General features: G+C 39.1%; 1 protein-coding gene across 2 annotated transcripts in view; it reads left to right on the top strand.

Annotated features, from left to right (window-relative positions):
• The window catches only part of AFF2 (ALF transcription elongation factor 2), a 335,533-nt gene that overhangs the window by 92,972 nt on the left and 223,781 nt on the right, over window positions 1–18,780 (top strand). For both annotated transcript variants that reach the window (XM_048959912.1, XM_048959911.1), the window contains exon 3: window positions 1,377–2,267. In XM_048959912.1, coding sequence (XP_048815869.1) covers window positions 1,437–2,267 — 831 coding nt within the window. In that variant the 5' untranslated portion in view covers window positions 1,377–1,436. The remainder of the gene's footprint in view (window positions 1–1,376; window positions 2,268–18,780) is intronic.

Genomic DNA, 18,780 nt, shown 5'->3' with positions numbered 1-18,780 from the left:
AGGAATCCGTGCGTGGAAATTTTTCATCACTCAGACTTCATCTTAATACTTGAGAAAGATTGGATCAGCAGCATGGTAGGATCCCTGCTTGAGGAATTAAGTGGAACTCTCTAACCAACCACAAATTCTTTATGACCTAACATTAAGGCCTCTTTGGACTGAGACATTATTTGATGTATTGAATAGTAAACCAAATGTAAATAAAAGCATAGTTAGCTATACCCTGAAGTTTTGCTTTACACTATTTACATGTACTGCACTGACATAATTTAATTCCAAACTGTAGAAGTTAACCATCTGCTTGAGCTGTACCTTTGCTCTGCTTTTATCCTTTGAGTCTTGTTAAGTAATAAGCATGGGGAATAGGATGTTTTAGTTCTCTGCTGGTCATTTCAAGAGAACATAAAGGTCAGTGAGAAGATTGGTACATTGGATCTCTGTGGACAGAGGAAATTAGCTGCATATTAATTATAGCACCCAGCATATTTGTCCTGCTTTTTACAAGGATAAATGAAAAATAGAATAAAAACAACAAAGGGCATTTTATGCTTTAGAAAGGGAAGTACAATGGTGGTGTGACACAGATGAGTCAATATTTATTTAACAATTACTGGAATTAAAGAAGAAAACCAAGCACAATTCACAAATACAACCAGCTCATAATCAATGGGAAGAATCTTTATACTTAAGAACATGACAGTCATCCCTGTTTATATTCTTCTGTAAGAAAAAATCATTTTGATGTTTTATTTGAAGCTGTTATAGCATTTCAGTTATTACAAGCTTTTTCTTTTCTGGACTCAGATATCAGATATCTTGGGTCAAACTGAACACTCCGTGGAAAAGTAATTGGCATTATACAAGAAGAGTTTGCCCGTGTGCCTGCTAAAGACAACCTGGCTTCTATCTATGGCAGAACTATGGGTCAAGGGGTGGTACTGCAATATCATGTTTAAATAAAGTGTGATTGCAATTCAAATGCTGAGTAGTCAGTAATTGCGCATTTGCATATTTTGTAAGATATGAAATGTACAAGACCAACTTCTATGACATAAAACCAGCCTGTTTTCCTCAGAACATCTATAAACTGATGTAATTTAAACATTTCTCTGAGAACAAATTTAAGAAAATGGGAAGCAGCATACGAGTGTTACTCATGCAAGCCTGTTTGAAGAGATTCTTTGAACACAGTTACTGATAGATTCTTCTTACATAACATATGTAAAATGTAATTGAAATTAGATTAAATGTCAGCATGACACCATTAAACAGCTAACATTTGCCATCTTCTAAGTCAACTATTCCAAGCAGTAACTTCCTAGTTAAAAATTTGCTCACTCTTTTCCTTTATTTATTTATTTATGTTTATATTCTAGACAAATAAAGGTGACGCTCTTGCAAACCGTGTCCAGAACACATTGGGAAACTATGATGAGATGAAGGATCTGCTAACTAACCATTCCAATCAGAGCCATCTTGTAGGAATCCCAAAGAATTCTGTCCCACAGACGCCCATTGACAAAAATGAACAGAACTTTTTCTCAGAACAAAGAAACAGGATGATCCCTTCTCATCAGATCAGTGGCCACTCATCAACATCAATGCCTCCTCCTTCGTCTCTGTCATCTAATTCTGTTTTGTTACACGGTCACCAGAGCAACAGGAAGTCGAGGACAGACTGGTCACGCAGTGGTCACAACTCTAGTGGTGCCCAGCCAAGCCAATCCAGTAGTCAGCAGAGTCGGACAAAGCATAGCTCTTCCCATGACCAGACACAGGGCAGGTATGAAGACCTCTATAATTGTCAGAGTGAGCAGCATAAAAGTGGAGGAACTGAGGAAGCAAATTCTATGGCAGCATCTTCACATTCAAGGCGGCATACTCATTCAAAGTCAGCAGCTGGAGAACATACTTACAAAGAAAACAGTCATTCAAAGTCACCCACAGAGCTTGAGTTTGTAGGTCATGGGCCTGGATCTCCACTTCCTTCCACATCTTTGTTGTCTGCAAACAATGGTCTTTCAAGCCAGAATTTCCCACCAGGACTTCACTGTAAAAGCACCATGGTCCAGCAAAAGCCTACGGCATATGTTAGGCCAATGGATGGTCAGGACCAGGTACCCAATGATTCACCTGAACTGAAACCTCCCGTAGAAATCGAGAGTGGATATGGAAATCAGTCCTTTGGAACACTGTTGGAAGGAAAAGTAAACACACCTAGTTCAAAGAATAAAGTACCAAAGCTTAATATTCCTCCTGTTGGTGAAGTAAGTCATTTAAAATATTTTTTCTCTAATACTGTTTGAGTGTTTTGTGCACTGAATATTTGTCTTTGGAAATATGCATTTCCATCTCCTGGAATTATGTTCTAAAACATTCCTTCTTTCGTTTATTTATTTATTTATTTATTTGGAAAATGTATGACTAACTTCTGGCAGAGTTTGTTGTGGTAGCCCCAATTAGTTGAAGTTTTAAAATCACAGATTTGAATGTTAGATCTCTGTTGAATCTAATACTTTTATAGCAACTGGGATTCTGAATAGAGAACTCTGATATCTTAGTTCACACACACTTTTCACTAGTTTCCTTATTCAGGTAGGAGCTAGTTTGGTATAAATATCTCCTTTTTAAGATATTTAATGAAAAATGGCAGCATCAAAATTTCAGTATTACTGAATAGTTCCACCAGTAAGGAGTTTATTTGCAGAGTTTGCTGAATTCCCATTACTTTTAATGGAATTAATGTGGCTGAAGTTCTCAGTAGTGCTTATGAAAATGTGTCACACTAAAGCTTTTATGCATGTTGAAGAGCTCTTAATATTGAGATTCAATCCTCATCTTTGCTACCAACAGTTTAAGTTGCTGAATTTTGTATTGCTGGTCAGTACAATATTCCTGTGAAGAACATTTTATTTGGTTCATATTCATGCCCACTCCAAGCACAGATGTAGAATAAGGATACCAATTGAACTATTTACAGTCTGTATATTTTTTCTCTTATTCCAAGTTTCTCTAAAGCAGTAACTACTGCAAGGTAGGTTTATGGTGCACGTAGGAACAGAATTGCAACGCTGCTCTTTCATACTTTTTTGTCTTCTGCATATACTTGACTGCTCGGTAATATTTTTGTAGTAGGAATGAGGAGTGATGCTTTAAGACACTTTATTGCAAAAGGTCAGCTTTTTCTATTGAAATAATCGTTTCAAGCCAATAATTTGTTTGACTGTTTAAAAACTCGATGTTATTTATTAACATTCCAGGCAGCAACAAAGACTGATGTGTTTTGCAGTAGTGCTTGGAATAATTTTCTGGGAACTGCATCTGAAAACAGTAAAAGGCCTATTTATATCAAATGGAAGGCGAGGGTTGCTTGCAGATGGTGTTTTATTAGAAAATATATTTGTTAATAAACATAGCTTTGTACAAGATTACAGATGTTTCTGTTTATTTTTACCTTAGGTTAAAAATCTGCTGATGTAGATGGCTTCATAGTCTGTTGCGATTTGTCACTAGCATTGTTTGGCAAGTAAATAATTGCATGCAAAGGAAATAATGATGTTGTAAAAGCAAATACATTTATTCACTTTTGCCATCTATTAGCACTGTGAATCAATAGACATACTTTCAAGTGCAGCATTAATATGGAGTATTTTTGGGAATAGAATGTGACTTTTGCAACTTGTATCAGCTATTAAAGATACATTTCTTTTTCTTTAATATTCTACTGAAATCCTGGCACTGTTGAAATCAGCTGATTTGCTATCAGTCCTTTTTGGGCTTCGGATTTCACCAACTGTCTTACTGTGAAGCTCTAGGAATTTCTGGTGTAAATTGTTGTTTTCGTAAAGCTTTTTCTCACTGAGATGAAAAATGAAGTTGTGAGTTTATTGCTACAGATGCTTTAGTGTGCATGTCCTGTGTAGCAAAAAGTACAGGTGTATAATTAATTTCATTTATTATGAAATAATTGGTAAAATACAGGCACTTTAGAAATGAATGCAGATAATAGTCTTAAAATAGGAACCATGATTTGCAAAGCAAAAGAAAACCTGAAGCTGTTTTCAGGGGAAGTATAACCCTCCTCTCGGATGCAGAACGTATGATGATAGGCAGACTGATGAATAGGCAAATCTCCTTTGAGTCTGGAGTGTTGGCTTTTTTTTTTTTTTTTTTGCCTATGTCAGGACTGTGAACTTCAGCCCTCTGTGTTTTTCCACAGATGTGTATCCTGAATTTGATTTACCCTGCGTTCAGCAATAAAACTCCTTCCAATCCAACGTTATAGATAACTGGTTTAGTTTAAGCTTAATCAGAACTGACAGCACACACCTGTGAAACCCATAACCTTTTCAGAATGACTGCAGCGAGTGGCTCTGTTGTAATATTTATACAATTGATATGGAGGCTTATGATCCTTCGGTGGTGCTTATCAATTTATGAACCTTCCCCAGCCACCTCCAGCTGTACTGATCTGCTTGAAACAATTCTGCTCCTGCTCCATGGGTTTCCATCCTAACAGTGTTCCAGATAGTGGTGGTGATCTTCATAGGAGAGTTGCTTTTGGGGGGATATTTCTCCATCATTTTGTAGCTCTCATGTCCACCTCTCTGCATCCATTCTTTGAGATGCCAAGTGTGCACATTGAGACTGCAAACCAAACATTATTCAGTGATTTTCTCAAAATTTTGCCTGCTCAAAAAAGTGGAGAAATGAAACTCCTAGGTGATGGTCCTACAGGAGGGACACCTATTAATATCTGTAACAGATAAAAGAAAAAGACTGTTTTTGATATCTTAAGGAGGGGGTTAAGTAGCCGAATATTTGAAGTACATTTAAAAAATGAATTCAGAGTGATGTGGAAGTGATGTCTCATTTATCACAGCTTAATGGAATAGGATGTTGAGTGCCCTGGAAGCCTTCTGCCATATGTAAGGAAGTGATCAATTTTGTAACATAATTTGTGTCACTCAAGGTGTTGCTCTAAGAATCTTTTCTCATTCGCTGGGCCCAATTCTGCCCTCAGACATACCCATCCATCTTTCAGCTCCTTTGGAATGGACACAGTTGTTAATGCCTCACTGCTGGCATGTCTCCACGATGCAGTGGATTGTGGTTTAGTGAATTCTGAGCTTGTAAAGATTCCTGGTAAGTTCCCACAAACTTACCAATCTGCATCAGGATGTAGTGGCAGCAGCACTTATGCACCCAGCCATGAACATTATTTCATGTTCTTTTCTTATTATTCTATACATTGTACGCATACAAGTGTTACTTCTGAGCTTGCATTGAAAAAAGTAAATTGTAGCAAACCTGGGTTATCCACAAAAAGTTTTTGTGTTATGTAGAATTCTACCCACTGTATGTTGGACAATTGTAACTTGCCAGTCGAGGAGAATTGCACAGCTAAATCCTACATGCCTTTCTTCAAAAAGGCAGAGGCTAGGGACCTGCTAACTTTTGATAATCTCTGCTATGTTGGAATCCAGAATTTTGATACATGTATGTATATTTTAACCATTTTAATCTAGGAATCCAGTGCTTACAAACTATTTCAAATCAACTCAGTAGGAAACAGCTGAAAGGAAATCCTCCACTTTTCAGCTTGGGCTTGAAACACAAATTACTGAAAGTTTGGAGTAAGGAGTTATACAGACTGTGGGAACAGCAGATGTGTTCCTGAAAAATCTTGTGCATGGTTCTCCTGAACAGTGCATAGATTTCCAATAAATGTTAAGGGACAGGAAATCAAGGGCAACTGAGAAAATGTTTGATTCTCTAGGCAGAGTTTTTAAATCTCGCTGAGCAATTGGACTCACATTCCTACAGAGTAACAAATGCAGGTATACCAAATGTCCCCTAAAATACAGTTAGGAGCAAATGCAAAAGGCCTACATCTGCGTCACCAACTACTTACATAATAAAAAGTGAAGAATCTTTGTTTTCTCTTTACTTCTAGAAAAGTGTTTTGATGGGCTCAGTATACTGCGAAGTGATAAGCTTCAGTTACATGTTTCAAACCATTCTGTTATCGCTGCATGTATTGATTAGCTTAGTACTTTCTGAGCTGGCTGTAAAAAAGACTTCTCTCTTTCTGCATTAAAGAGGAGGAAAAATTGACAGGTAGATAACCATATTGATTGAGCCTAAATACTAAATGCAAGGGACCCATATATTCCTTATAAAATTCTTTATAGGAATCAGAGCCAGTTTAATATCCTTTTTTTTTTTTTTCGTTAATTAAATGGAAAGTAGATGTCTTTAATTAACTATCCCCACACCCTTCTGATATACATGCTTCTCTGGTTGCCAACTACAGAGCATTACTATGCTTGTGGGCAAATTGCTTCTTTCAAATATGAGCTTTATCCATTCACCAGCCTTTTAGCTCTGAAGAATGGACTGAATCAAACATTAAGCTGAAATCCCTTCACTTGGTTCATATTTCAAAAAATCTGAGGCCAAAAACAAACCCAAAGAGCAGTATTTCTTGCAGTATTACAGGTTAAGGACATATGTTTTTCATTTGTAAATACTGTGAGAAGTAATGTTCTTGTGATACTTCTAAATGAAGACCATATGACACCACTCGACTGAAGACCTCTTATTGTGGCCTCTCGAAGGCTACTGTCTGATTGTTTGGACAATTGCTGGGAAATCTGTTTTGCAGGAATAGAGGGAGGACAACTTGCTAATTTTAAATCAAATATAGAAAAATAATTATGTGTATTTAGGGCCTGATTTTTAGCCTTCATTACCAATGGGAACTTTGCACTTTATCTCAGAACCTTCAGAACAGATCTCTCATAATTAGGTATGGTTAAAAGAACTGACTGTGTACATTTCATTCAGGGAAGGAAAGGTTATAAAATTGTTTTGTTTTTTTTTAACCTTTCTGATATTCCCCAATGCCAATGCAGCTGCTTATAAGTGGCTCATATTGGTCCAATTTAATTAAAAGAAAAACTAGTATTCAAATAGTTTGAAATGAAATCTTACAAAATAAAATGACCTCAAAGACTTTGGTGAGAGCACCAGTAGAATTGGTTTTGCTTGAGCAATGATGAAGAGGCATAATGTAACGACTTGAGGTGTCTTGCTCCGCTAATAGTGTCACTTTGTTGGTACTTGTCAAACTCATAGCCAGTTTAATTTATTGAGTTTCTTAATTTATCAGAAGTCAGAAATCCTTAAACAATCAATGCTCTTCACTTCCCCCTTTGTGTGTCCTCAGTAAAAAAAAAAAAAAAGAATTCTGATATTTACTTTTTTCAAAGAGTATTTTTCAAATTTTGGTTTTAAAAAGCATGGAGTAAGTATAGATCACTATGACTGCTTTTCAGTAACTGAAAATGCATCTCTTTTCTACTTCCTCTCATTAATTTACAGAAAACATATCAAACCATACAGAAACATCGTCAAGTATTGCGATATTTTCTTTATGTGAACTGTCATAATGACCTGAAGTTGACAGAGCTTATTTTTCAGCCTCTTACCTTCACCCATCTGCACTGTAAATACATGATACCCTGTGTAGCTGTCAACCAACTAAGCATAATTTAGACCAGTCCAGCAGGCGTAACAAAGTTGGAGCCTTTGCACATATTTGTTAATACTTCTGTGCAACACGATGTGCTTTTGCAACTGCAAACTGTAAAACAAAAAGCATTCATGTAACAAAAGGAATTTGAGTTTTTAGATGTATGGTTTCACTCAGGCTGCGATCAGCCCTCAGTGGAACAGCACATGTTTTCATGGCAAACAGGATTGGCAAATTTTTGTGTACCGACGTTTGGCTTTCTGTGCTAGAATAAACGGCCATTTGTAAACTTTACCATGAGCTAAGTTAAATATTATTTTATCTGACTTTAACCTTTAAAGTAACACACAGCTAGTGGAAAGAGTCTGCGTACATATTCATCGCTCTTTCCAATCCCTTTTTGAGTTTTTTTTGTTTTTTTTTTCACAGATTCTTTCATTCCTTTCTTTATAGAGAGCACAGGAGCTAATGTTTTAAGCAGTCAGAGAACACAGAAGTCATTTTTTGGTTGTTGTTTATTTTTAAGCACTGACAAGACAATCTGCTGCTGTCATGAATCTTCACTGGGACTGAAAATGGGGTGCCTCTGAACAGCCTCATTTCCTTGAACAAGGAATTTCTTGCTAACAGCTACAATTTCTCCCAGGATCACTCACTAAGTGAATATGATGAAAACATTACATCCAGTGCATACTTGTTAAATATATAAAAAGAGACATACAGGAAATACAGGAAAATCAGTGGGCACAAATACTGACTGAGACGAATCTCTAATCATGATGAAGATGGTAGTCAAGTAGAAAATTGAACTTTGCTTCATCTGGTAAGCCTTGACTGGTAAAAAACAACTGGAATGCTCTTGTGCAAATGTCAGGAATCTAGGCAGCTAAATGGTGCAAAAAGTGTGATTAGATTTTATAGAGGCAATAGGAAACCAAACAGAAACCAGTGTTACAGATGACGTGGTATAGCATTTGAGACAGACATGTAGCTACTGAAAGATAATGGAGGAGGAGTAGCACCACATATTGTTGAGCTGCGTAACGACTTACAAAGAATATGGCAAAAAGTAAAAAGAAGAGTAGAGAAAGATGAGGAAAAAGCGTGTTACTAGACAGCAGAGAAGTGGTAGGCTTGAAAGAACTACAAGCAAAATCTTAATGTACAGTGAGCTTTCGCTTCAGCTTCAGAAGGAAGCAGAGATGGACGGTGGAAGTGAGGACATGGAAACTGGGCTCACCATGGGGGGAAGAGGAACTACAGTTCTGAGGTGTGGTTGGCTTTCTGGTGGGAATCCTAAGAGCAAAAATGCTTAACTGCTCTTAAGTTCATTGAAGTACATCTTGTGAAAAGCTGTATGCAATATGCAAGCAATTAGCTCATGATCCAGAAAGCAGCAGCCTCCTACTCTATGTTCTTCTACTTTTATATGCATAAGATACCCGCATGCACACCTCTGGGTATTTTGTATGCTAAGTCCATTGACATGCTGAATTATACTAGACTTGAAACCATTAAAACAATAGCATGTGAACCATGTTTACAGCACACCTTTGAAGTGTGAAAATCAGAGGAGGGACATATATGAGCATTTCTGGCTTTATGGCCAGAGTCACCACACTGTAAGCTGCTTGTCTCTGATTCAAGTACGGAAAAACTTGGAGCTGCAAGTGAAAACATCATATGGGGATATTTTAATTAGGAAAAAAAAAAAAAAGAGTGAAAGAAATTTGAAAGTATAGCTTGGCATCTTTCCATGAACTGGAGATATGGGTTAAAGTTATTTAATTGGCAAGTGATTGCTAGTGTATTAGCAATGTTGGGGGAACGGAGGGAAGGAAGATTTTTCATTTTGGCTTGTGCAGCAAAGATTCCTCCCACATAAATATGTTCATTTCACTTTCTGGGAAGTAAAGAAAGGAAACTCTAGCTGCAGCGTGTTATTTAATCTTCCTGAAATTAGCATTTGGTGCCCAGGAAGATTGAAAGATTTAATGCCAGTGCCTTCTTCAAAAGAAAGAAATGACACACCACATATGTTTTAGCACTGGTAGACTGTTAAATGGAATTAATCAAAATCCATGTTAAAATATTTCCATGTGTTAATTAGCGATGGTTTAGAACACTAAAATGCATATTGGTTTGGGAATAAATTAGTGAAGAAAGATTGAGTTTGTGGGCCTTTAATTGCAACATAATGCACTGTGTTTTAGGAAGGTAGATGTAAATGCACCCCTATGAAATACTGTGGCAATGTGCATTTAAAAATTGTGAAGTAAAACAATCTAAAACAGACTTTAATAATGGCAGAGAGATGTCATTTCCCATTTTAAAAGAAACATTAAGTCATTCCCTCATTTAAGAGAAAACAGTTTAAAAATGCTGAGTTTCATCTCATGCCAAAGGAAGTTTTAAAATTTCCCCTTTGAAAATCCCAAAGATGTAGCAAATACCAGCAATAGATCTCCTGTTGCAAGTAGGCAAAATTCACTTTTGCCTTTATTGCTGCTGGGTCAATGCAAAGTTTTTTTCCCCATTCCCTCTCGCTGTGTCTTGAGGCAGCAGAAATAGCATCAATTGAGTTAAGTATGCAAACAAGGCCAGATAAATGGGTATGTTCACCCTAAATTAGCACACGTAAGGTAGGCAAAGCTGTCTGTGGGAACACTGCTGATCTCCTATCTGTCATTGTCCATCTCCCAGTGGGCCCCTAGGACAATCTGGTGATTCTGGCCCAGGGGCAGGGACATTCCCCCTGCTTTTGTGGCAGCAGGAAGCAGAGGGAGCAGCCTCTCTGTTCTATTAAAACACAATAAGCAAAAAAAGCCTCCAAGAGGTTTCCTGAAGTTTCATCTCCCTCAGTCACGGTGGCAGAAATGATTTGGTGCACACGCAGGGCAGGGAGTTTGCGAAGCAGGCAGATACTGATTTTAAGTTTGTCTGTGGTTGTTCGGGTGTCCATTTGTACAATAACAGGGAGTGCAAATAAAAGGTTTTGGGATCAGAGGGAGGAAGAAGCAGGGAAACACAGATTCAGTAGTTTTTCAGGCTGGTGGATCTGTTTTTGTTTGGATTTGTTTGGCAAAGATGTCTGAGAGGGGTCAATCACCATAGGTGTAAACCTCAATCCCCATTGATATTGCCCATTCATGCTGCCAGTCTAAACATATTTCAGTTAATATGTTCTGCTTTCCTTTGCACGCTTCCTTGGAATCATTTCCCATTGTTATATCCCCAGATGTGTAAACTCACTGGGTTGCATTTCAGCGAGCTGCAAGCTGTGACACTTAAATCCACAAGCGAAGCTGGCAATTAGTTCTGCTATTTGTAAACATCCAGGCACCTACTTACTTTTGCCTGTTTCTTAAACACAAATGTTGAAATAATTCTTTCTTAAATAATTAAAATAATTTGTAGAGCACTGCCATGTACACTTTGTAAGTGCAGGCAACTATAAAGACCTTCAGGTTACTTGCAAGAATTAGGGTTTGGATTTTATTTATTAAAGCTAGTGCTGCCTGAAGGCTGTATATCCTGGGCAGCAGCCTGCATCTGTGGGGTGTTATCCTTTTCAATGCAAAAAAAAAAACAACCCCATAACTAGGTGATCGTCCCCCTCTATTGGCTCTTGTGAGGCCTCATCTGTAGCGCTGCATCCAGGCCTGGGGCCCCCAGCACAGGAAGGACGTGGAGCTCATGGAGCGGGTCCAGAGGGGCACTGAGATGAGCAGAGGGCTGGAGCAGCTCTGCTGTGAGGATTCTATGATGATATGAATCAGGAGTAGCTTCCTTATACAGCTTCCTTGTGAAGTAAAGTGGCACAGTTTATTTTGCACTGGGAAGTAAGAGCGATTCGTAACATCCTCTTACCAACACATGTGGTTATTTACTGAGATGAAATATGGCACAAATTTAGCTAGGGAAATATTAGAAAGTAATTTTAATTCCAAGCAGTGATCCTTGCAAATCTATAATTTACTGCACAATACCATGATCACAAAGGTCAGTGGTTAATGTGGTGTCATGGTATGGTTCCACACACTGCACTGTCATGAACCACACATATTTGCAGATCACAGTATGGGAATTGTGGATGTAGAGCTTTACCAGTGTTTCTGAAAGCAAACTGTTGAAGTTTCCTATGAAGTTTTGTGGAGTAACAAAAAGCCAATGAGGGCGTGTGCACTGTCTGTGCCAATGGCTGACGTTTGTTCACTGTCATAAATTATTTCCTCTTCTACCAGGTAGAAAGTTAGTAACTGTGAAGACTACAAGGGAGGTAGAGCTGCATTCAAAAAATTTCTGCCTGTGAATATGAGGAAATATGTTTAAATCCTAAAAAATCTGTACTTGTAACTGCTATTGCTCCTTCCCTTCAGCGCAGTGATAAATCAGCTCTTGCCAGTTCCTTGAAACATAAAGTACTCGATTTGCTGTACTCTAGGTATACAAAGTGAAGGAATAGGCCTTTCTCTAAGGAACAGAGGTGATGGTAAAATACAGCCAGATTAGACCTCTTGCCCCTTTATGTTGTCATTGCTGTGCTTACACAGATTCCACATGAGAACTAGGGTTTTCTGATTGTGAATAGAAAAAGCAATATGGGACAATAAATGATTGGTCTGAATAAGACTTAGGGAGAGTAGCAATGTGGGATGTAACAGGGATTTGGAGAATTATTGCTTTTCAGAGAAGAAAAATTAAAATTTGCAAATGCAGTTTTTGTAAACACATTATACTAAGATGTAACTGCACCTGCATTTCATCAGCTACAGTTTTTAATATACGTTGATGTACCGAATGTATTTACTTTGATAATACTGTGGGTTTTTTTTTTCTGTTTTTATCAGTGTTTTACATCCCATCAGTCTCTAATCCTAAATGTCAGAATTCTTGAGAGGTGGCCTGCTTACTCATGCTTCTTATCCCATCTTTTCAGAACCAATATTCTAGCTATAATGGAGACTTCAGATAAGCAACCAGATTTCAAAAAACCAGGAATATCGTTTCACCAATTGACTCCTCAGTTACAAGAGCCTGGAGTGAGCAACTCAAAAAAAAAAATACACTGTTCTAGCTTAGGAGCAACCTTTGGAAACACATCAACAACTGTCCAGCTGGTGTTCTTTGCTTCACTCTGTGGAGCAGTCTCTTTTCTTAAGTTTGAACCTGAAAGGAGAGAAGCTCTGCAGGGATGCCTAGAACGTGCTCGGAAGTTAGACTAACCACTCTGCCCCTTCCCTCACCTCCTCTCCCCTGCAGACCTCTGTAGATCAGCTATTGTGCCATGCCTCTTACAGATGAGGATAGAGCTTAATGCTCTAGCACAAAGACTGGTGACCCAGCACAAGTTACACAGACATTGACAGTATTATAGAAAGGGTGAATGAGTATGGAGAACCTCTATAGCTTGCCTTCAAGAAGTGAAAACACCTGTGTGAGCAGATGGTGAGAAAAGAACGTGCTTTCCCCTCACTACTGGCTGCATCTCCACAGGGACAGCTGAAATCAGGGTTTTGGAGAAGGGAATGTGTCTGTGAGGGATGGAGGTAACTTTCATAAGTTAAGCACATTAAAAGGGAGCTGATTTTTACAGTCTTGCGTGGGAGATTTTCCATAAGGAATGAGCATGTTCTTTCAGTAGTGGGAGCCCAGAACAATTCTCCACAACTCTTGGCTGCATTTCAGTTTCTAGGGTGAGGCACATGTCAGGTCACTGCAGGACAGAAGGGAACAGAGACACAAACAGGGAGAGGGATTGAGGGATTTTCCCTTTCATTAGATACAGTAAATATGTTTGTTTAAGAACAAATAGCTAGAATAAAAGACGTACAGCTCTGATGCTGAAGAAAAGGCTATTTGTGTCAAATGTAGGAAATACTGTTCCCAGACAAACTGTTGTAACGATTGTCCTTTAACAAGGCCAAGTTGGGATCCTGACTCTATATGATCTAACATGCAGCCCTTCGTGATGGGTAATGATGTGATTGCAGTGAGTGGGATTTTAAACTATTGAAATAGAATACAGGACTTTACTGTAAACTGCTCTTGGAGTTTGGTGTTGTCAGAAATACTTAGCGGGTGGGATTTCCAAGTTTAAAGTCAGTAGCCAAAGGCAGAAAGAAAAGATGCTATCTCTGTGGCATGCCCTTAATAACATGCTTTCTTGAACATAATTGCCTTGTGATAGCAAGCCTGTATACAATGGAGGGAGTATTTGCTTGGCACTCTCAAGGATCATCCGTGGCATTTTGTTGTAATGGTAGAGGGGGAGAGGAAGAGAGGTCCTGAGGAAGACCAAGCCTGCAGCACTAGAGTGTGGTGGGCATGCTTTCATAGATGTCCCAAGCACATAGGCAGCATGGGGCAACTGGTGCAAGAAGGGAAGAAGAACTTTTTTAGGTGAGGGTGATGGAGCACTGGAACAGGCTGCCCAGGGAGGTTTGGAGTCTCCTTCTCTGGAGATGTTCAAGACCTGCCTGGATGCCGACCTGTGCGACCTGCTGTAGGGAACCTGCTTTGGCAGGGCGTTGGACTCAATGATCTCTGGAGGTCCCTTCCAACCCCTACGATTCTGTGATTCTGTGAAGGGCTTCACCACATCTGGCTTCTGATTTTGGCCCTGAATACTGACAAGTATCACAAGCCCTAACAACTGTTGTTTCTACTTCTTCCTCCAGAAGTGAGACCCAAGGGAGTTGGTTTTCAGCTGAATGTTCTGTGTTCTGCTCAGTGCCTGAATTTACTGGCATTGCTTTGTTGCGTCTTGCTGGTTGGGCTCATACAATTACTTCTTAAATTTCTCTTTGTTCCCACTGCTACTCACACTTGGTTTCTCTCAAATACAAGCAAAACCAGCTATGCCCACAACATTGGTATCACAGAGTTCCAAGCGCTTCTCCTTCCCCCAGCCTTGAGAAGTGCTCTGAGGAAAAGGAGCCAGACAACATCTACCTGCACCAACATTAGAGGCAGGACAGAGCCTTGCCCTGCAGGTTTTTTGAGAAAGAGGTTGCATCCCAAAGGCAGTGGGAGGAAGGCCAGGCAGGCAGAGAAGGAGGTAAAAAGGTTAGATTGCTGCGCATGGAGCCAAGATGTGTTACTGAGAGTGGAGGAGAAACAGGGATGTACTGCAGCAACCAGATAGAAGAACAGAAAGGTGAACATGTCAGTGCATGCTTCAGTGGACATGATGGAAAAATAAAGTTGTGAGAAAAGGAAAAGTGCAAGGAAAGAGCAGGGCAGGCTTAGAATGCTGAAGGTTGGCTGCCTTGGAGGAGGCAGCTGCAGGAATGCCCACTTGGTCACAGGGGAAACCAGGGGGATGTTCTTCTGGCCAAATTCTCAACTGCTTTAGCCCCTTTGTGTCTAGTCTGCACCATTCAAAGGGACAAGCAGGGACAGCAGTAATGGATTCTTAGATGTAGTTGTACATCCACTTTGAGATTCCTGCATGACTCCAGTTGCCCCTTGTATGCCATCAGATGCACACTGCAAATAGCTGTGGCTGTGATAGCAGCACAGCCTGTACTCCTGTCACAGCAGTGCCTGAACAGCAGCTGCTTGGTACCTGAGAAACAATCAGTCATCTTCTGTTAGGAGGCTTTGAGTTAGAAAGCTGCTCTTAAACATTAAGATGATTATAGTGCACATGTATACAATGTATTACTGAAGCTTATATCTGTTTGTATGCATGTGAGAAAGGGTATTCAAATGTGTTCTCCCACTATTCTTTGTCTGTTTTCATGGTGGTAATGGCTGGACTTTGCATTAGGATTGTTGTAATCCCACATTTTTGCAGCAAAGCCTCACTTTGTATATAGTTCCCTGTGGTCAAAGAACATGGCGGATATTTTGGAACATAGCTTTCCTTCATGAGTGACTGCTTTCTGTCTGCTCTGAGGGGGAAGAAAATAAGCCACAGGACTGCATTTGCCACAGCTCTGTGCCTGACCCAATAAACTCTGCTGAGAGCTCCAGACTGGGTTTACACTTTTTTTTCCAGCTTGAAGCACTAGCTGAGAAAACTCAGGTCTACCCACAATAGACAGCACAAATACTCTTTGAAAGGGTTCCAAATGTTCTAAGGCCTAGATAGCTATGGCAAGGGTTTGTATGTGTGCATAAAAGCATACACCATAAAGGGTATGTATTCAAGCCATTTGAAAATCAGGCAAAATGTGCACACAGCTCAATTGTAATTGCCTTTGGAAAAAAAATAGTTGACACATTGCATAGGGTTCCTTTCGGCTTTTTCATTCCTCTGTGTTTGTTTGTTTGTTTGTTTTAAACAAAAAGACAACACTGGCATTTCTGAGTGTGGCTGTTATGCAAGTCTCCTTGGGGATTACCTTTGACACTGGCCTCGCAAAGTTGCAGCATCTTGCATAACACGTTTGCACAAGTGCTGTGCTTCATCACCAGCAGGGTTAGAGGCAAGGCGCTGAGCTGCAGTCACTGCTGCTGACATTGTCTGCAGCGTTCTGAGGGGAAGCTCTGAACTATTCCAAAGGATGGAAAATGCAGCAGAGGAGGCTGCTGGGAAAATAAACAAACAGACAGTACTCCACCACACATCACATTGTATTGCATGTTCAGCTTTAAGTGACAACGATATAAGTAGTTATGTCAAAATTGGATATCCCCACATTTGAGGGTTTTTGGTTGTTTGTTTTGGATAAAAAGGATAAATCAGTGCATTTCCTCCATTAAAATCAATTTGGGTTTCGATTAATTCAGTATAGTTTTTATGTTCAGCTTCAGTGGAAGCAGGTTTTGATCCCTTATAATTAAAATCAGTGTATGGGAACCTGCTGAATCACAGACTAAACCTCTGATTGACCACATGAGGAGAGCAGTGAGTCAGCCCTGGGAACACAGGTGAATTGCCTTCACCTGTGCTACCAGAAGGGATGGAGCTTTGCTCCACCTCTCCTAGACCCCATTTAAGAGCTGACTACAAGTAGGAAAGGATCTCTTTTGGAGATCGCTTCTCTTGTGGTCTTCTCTGCAAGCCCAGGACAAATGTAAGCTTTCCATCCTTTCTTCTGTAGTATGATAGCCTGTTTAGCCTATCTTGTGTATTTCTTCATTGTAACATCTGTATATTCATTGATTATACAGATTAGTAGATGAAAAGTTGTTTTTTTTTTGTTTTTTTTTTTTTTTTTTTTAAATCCCCTCATGCCTTCTACATACCATGCCCACCTGCAAAACCCAGATGTGACCCTATTCTTCTGCTGACAGTTTGAGAACCAAATTCCAAACCCACTCCTTACAGAAATCTTCTCATCTACTTCAGTAATGTTTGGGTCAAGGTCTATAAAAATAAATGCTCAGGGAATTTTGAAATTAGTGCCTACAGATGATGAATGCATTACTGACAGGCTGGACTCAGTGTTTGTGATGGCCTCTTACGCAGCACTTCAAAACACCACAGCTTGCACTGAAGCAAGCTCCTGGGAAAGTAAACAGGGAACTTTGCAAATGCTATCACTGCTTCAGCATTCATAAATTAATAAACCCAGATTCTGTAAGTAACTCATTTTACCTGTCAAGCACTGTAGGAGCATGTGCCACATTAACTGTCATCGGGGTCGTAAATAAGCAATGTATCTGTCTACACCTTGCTCATGTTTGGGGGAGATGAACAAGTACATGGGAAGAACAGTAAGAAGCACATTTTAACTGAAAATAAAACTGCTAAGAGTTGCTCTCACTAATTATTTCAAATACATCTGAACCTAAAAACAGTTCATAATTCAACAGAAGATACAAAGAGGCAATATTCAAAGTTGAGTTAATGATATGTTTAGGATGCATGTCTTATATGCATTTTTATTACCAGTTGCTCAAGTACAACTCTGGGCAAATTTTGACTGCTTGTTCCTCTGTTCTTTAAAAAACAAAACAAAACAAAATGCTTCCTCTTCCCTCTCCTCCCCCCAACACAAACATGAGCACATACACAAAAGAAACAGATGAAGAAACACAAAGAAACTTAACTGCACAGAGTTTGGAGCCACGACAGTCTTTTACTGGTGCTCTAATGATGACTGAATTTACCCTAACTAGATCGGAATCAACAGTGTTTTCTTTACAAAACCATATACACAAGCATATACACTTTAGTTTTGGTTTGAATTGCAGGTCCTGACTGATCTTACTGTGCATCAAGAAACTAATCTTAAACTGACATCTATGTAACACTGTCCTAATGGACTCCTCTTTCTAACACTTTGCATGATTTCTGCTGAACGCTCAGAACTGAGCACTGTTTCTGATCACTTTGGGCACTGGATATAGCAGGAAACTTCGGATGAGATGCTGAGGTATCAGGAGTCTACCCTGGACCACTGGATTGTTCTGGTTGTTGAGACTAATTCTGTACACTTTTTTTTTTTTCCTTTAGGCAAGATTGCCACTTAATAAACCAACTTCTGATCTGTCTTACTTAGAATAATTTGTTTTGTGATGTATGTTTGAAAGCCAACAAATCCAAAGCAGATTTCCTGCAGCTCCATCTATATTTGTTGCAATTTTGGTAGAAAGAAATGTTCATTTACCAGCCAGATACAAATAGAGCTTAACAGGCTTGATTTATGATAGAGTAAAATTAAGCTAAGTGGTGTCTGAGCCAAAGTCGTAGTAGAGCTTACATTGTTATGCAATATTAGCATTATTAATCATAATATTATTATGATTTAGTTCCTGTGCTAACCACTAATACTGTAAGAGAGACACTGTTTTAAAGCAAAACAAAGACCTTTAAAATTTCTGTTGCTAGACTAAGACACCTTTTATATTAATGGCCTTTTATCTAAGGTAATGAGCCAGAATTATGATTTAAGACATTTGTGCTATTAATGTAATAGCTAATGATGATGAAGTTCAGACTTTAGATATTTGCATGCTATTCTTGGTAACTCAGGAGCTTTTGCTTAAGCACCCAAATATCACGATAAAGGACAGAGGCACGTTTGATCTTAGGACAGTTAAGTATCAAGATAGTTGTGTCTTTATTTCTGCTTGGCACACGTGTAGCAAGAATCCAACACGTACATCCATTTTATTTTCCCTTGACACTGCTAAATATATGATAAGTTGTTTTCTGCCACTCACAACATTTCAAATGGCTTGCTGAAAGTATATTCTGTCTATAAAGAGCTCATGGTGCTGGATTTTAATAGCATGGCTACAAAGAGGATTCCAGTGTGCAGACACTTCTTGTTAACAGCCCTTCC

Source organism: Lagopus muta, chromosome 13, assembly GCF_023343835.1.
Source record: "Lagopus muta isolate bLagMut1 chromosome 13, bLagMut1 primary, whole genome shotgun sequence".
NCBI classification, from domain to species: domain Eukaryota; kingdom Metazoa; phylum Chordata; class Aves; order Galliformes; family Phasianidae; genus Lagopus; species Lagopus muta.
The sequence above is the reverse complement of the archived record's forward strand: the minus strand, read 5'-3'. Positions and strand labels throughout refer to the sequence as shown.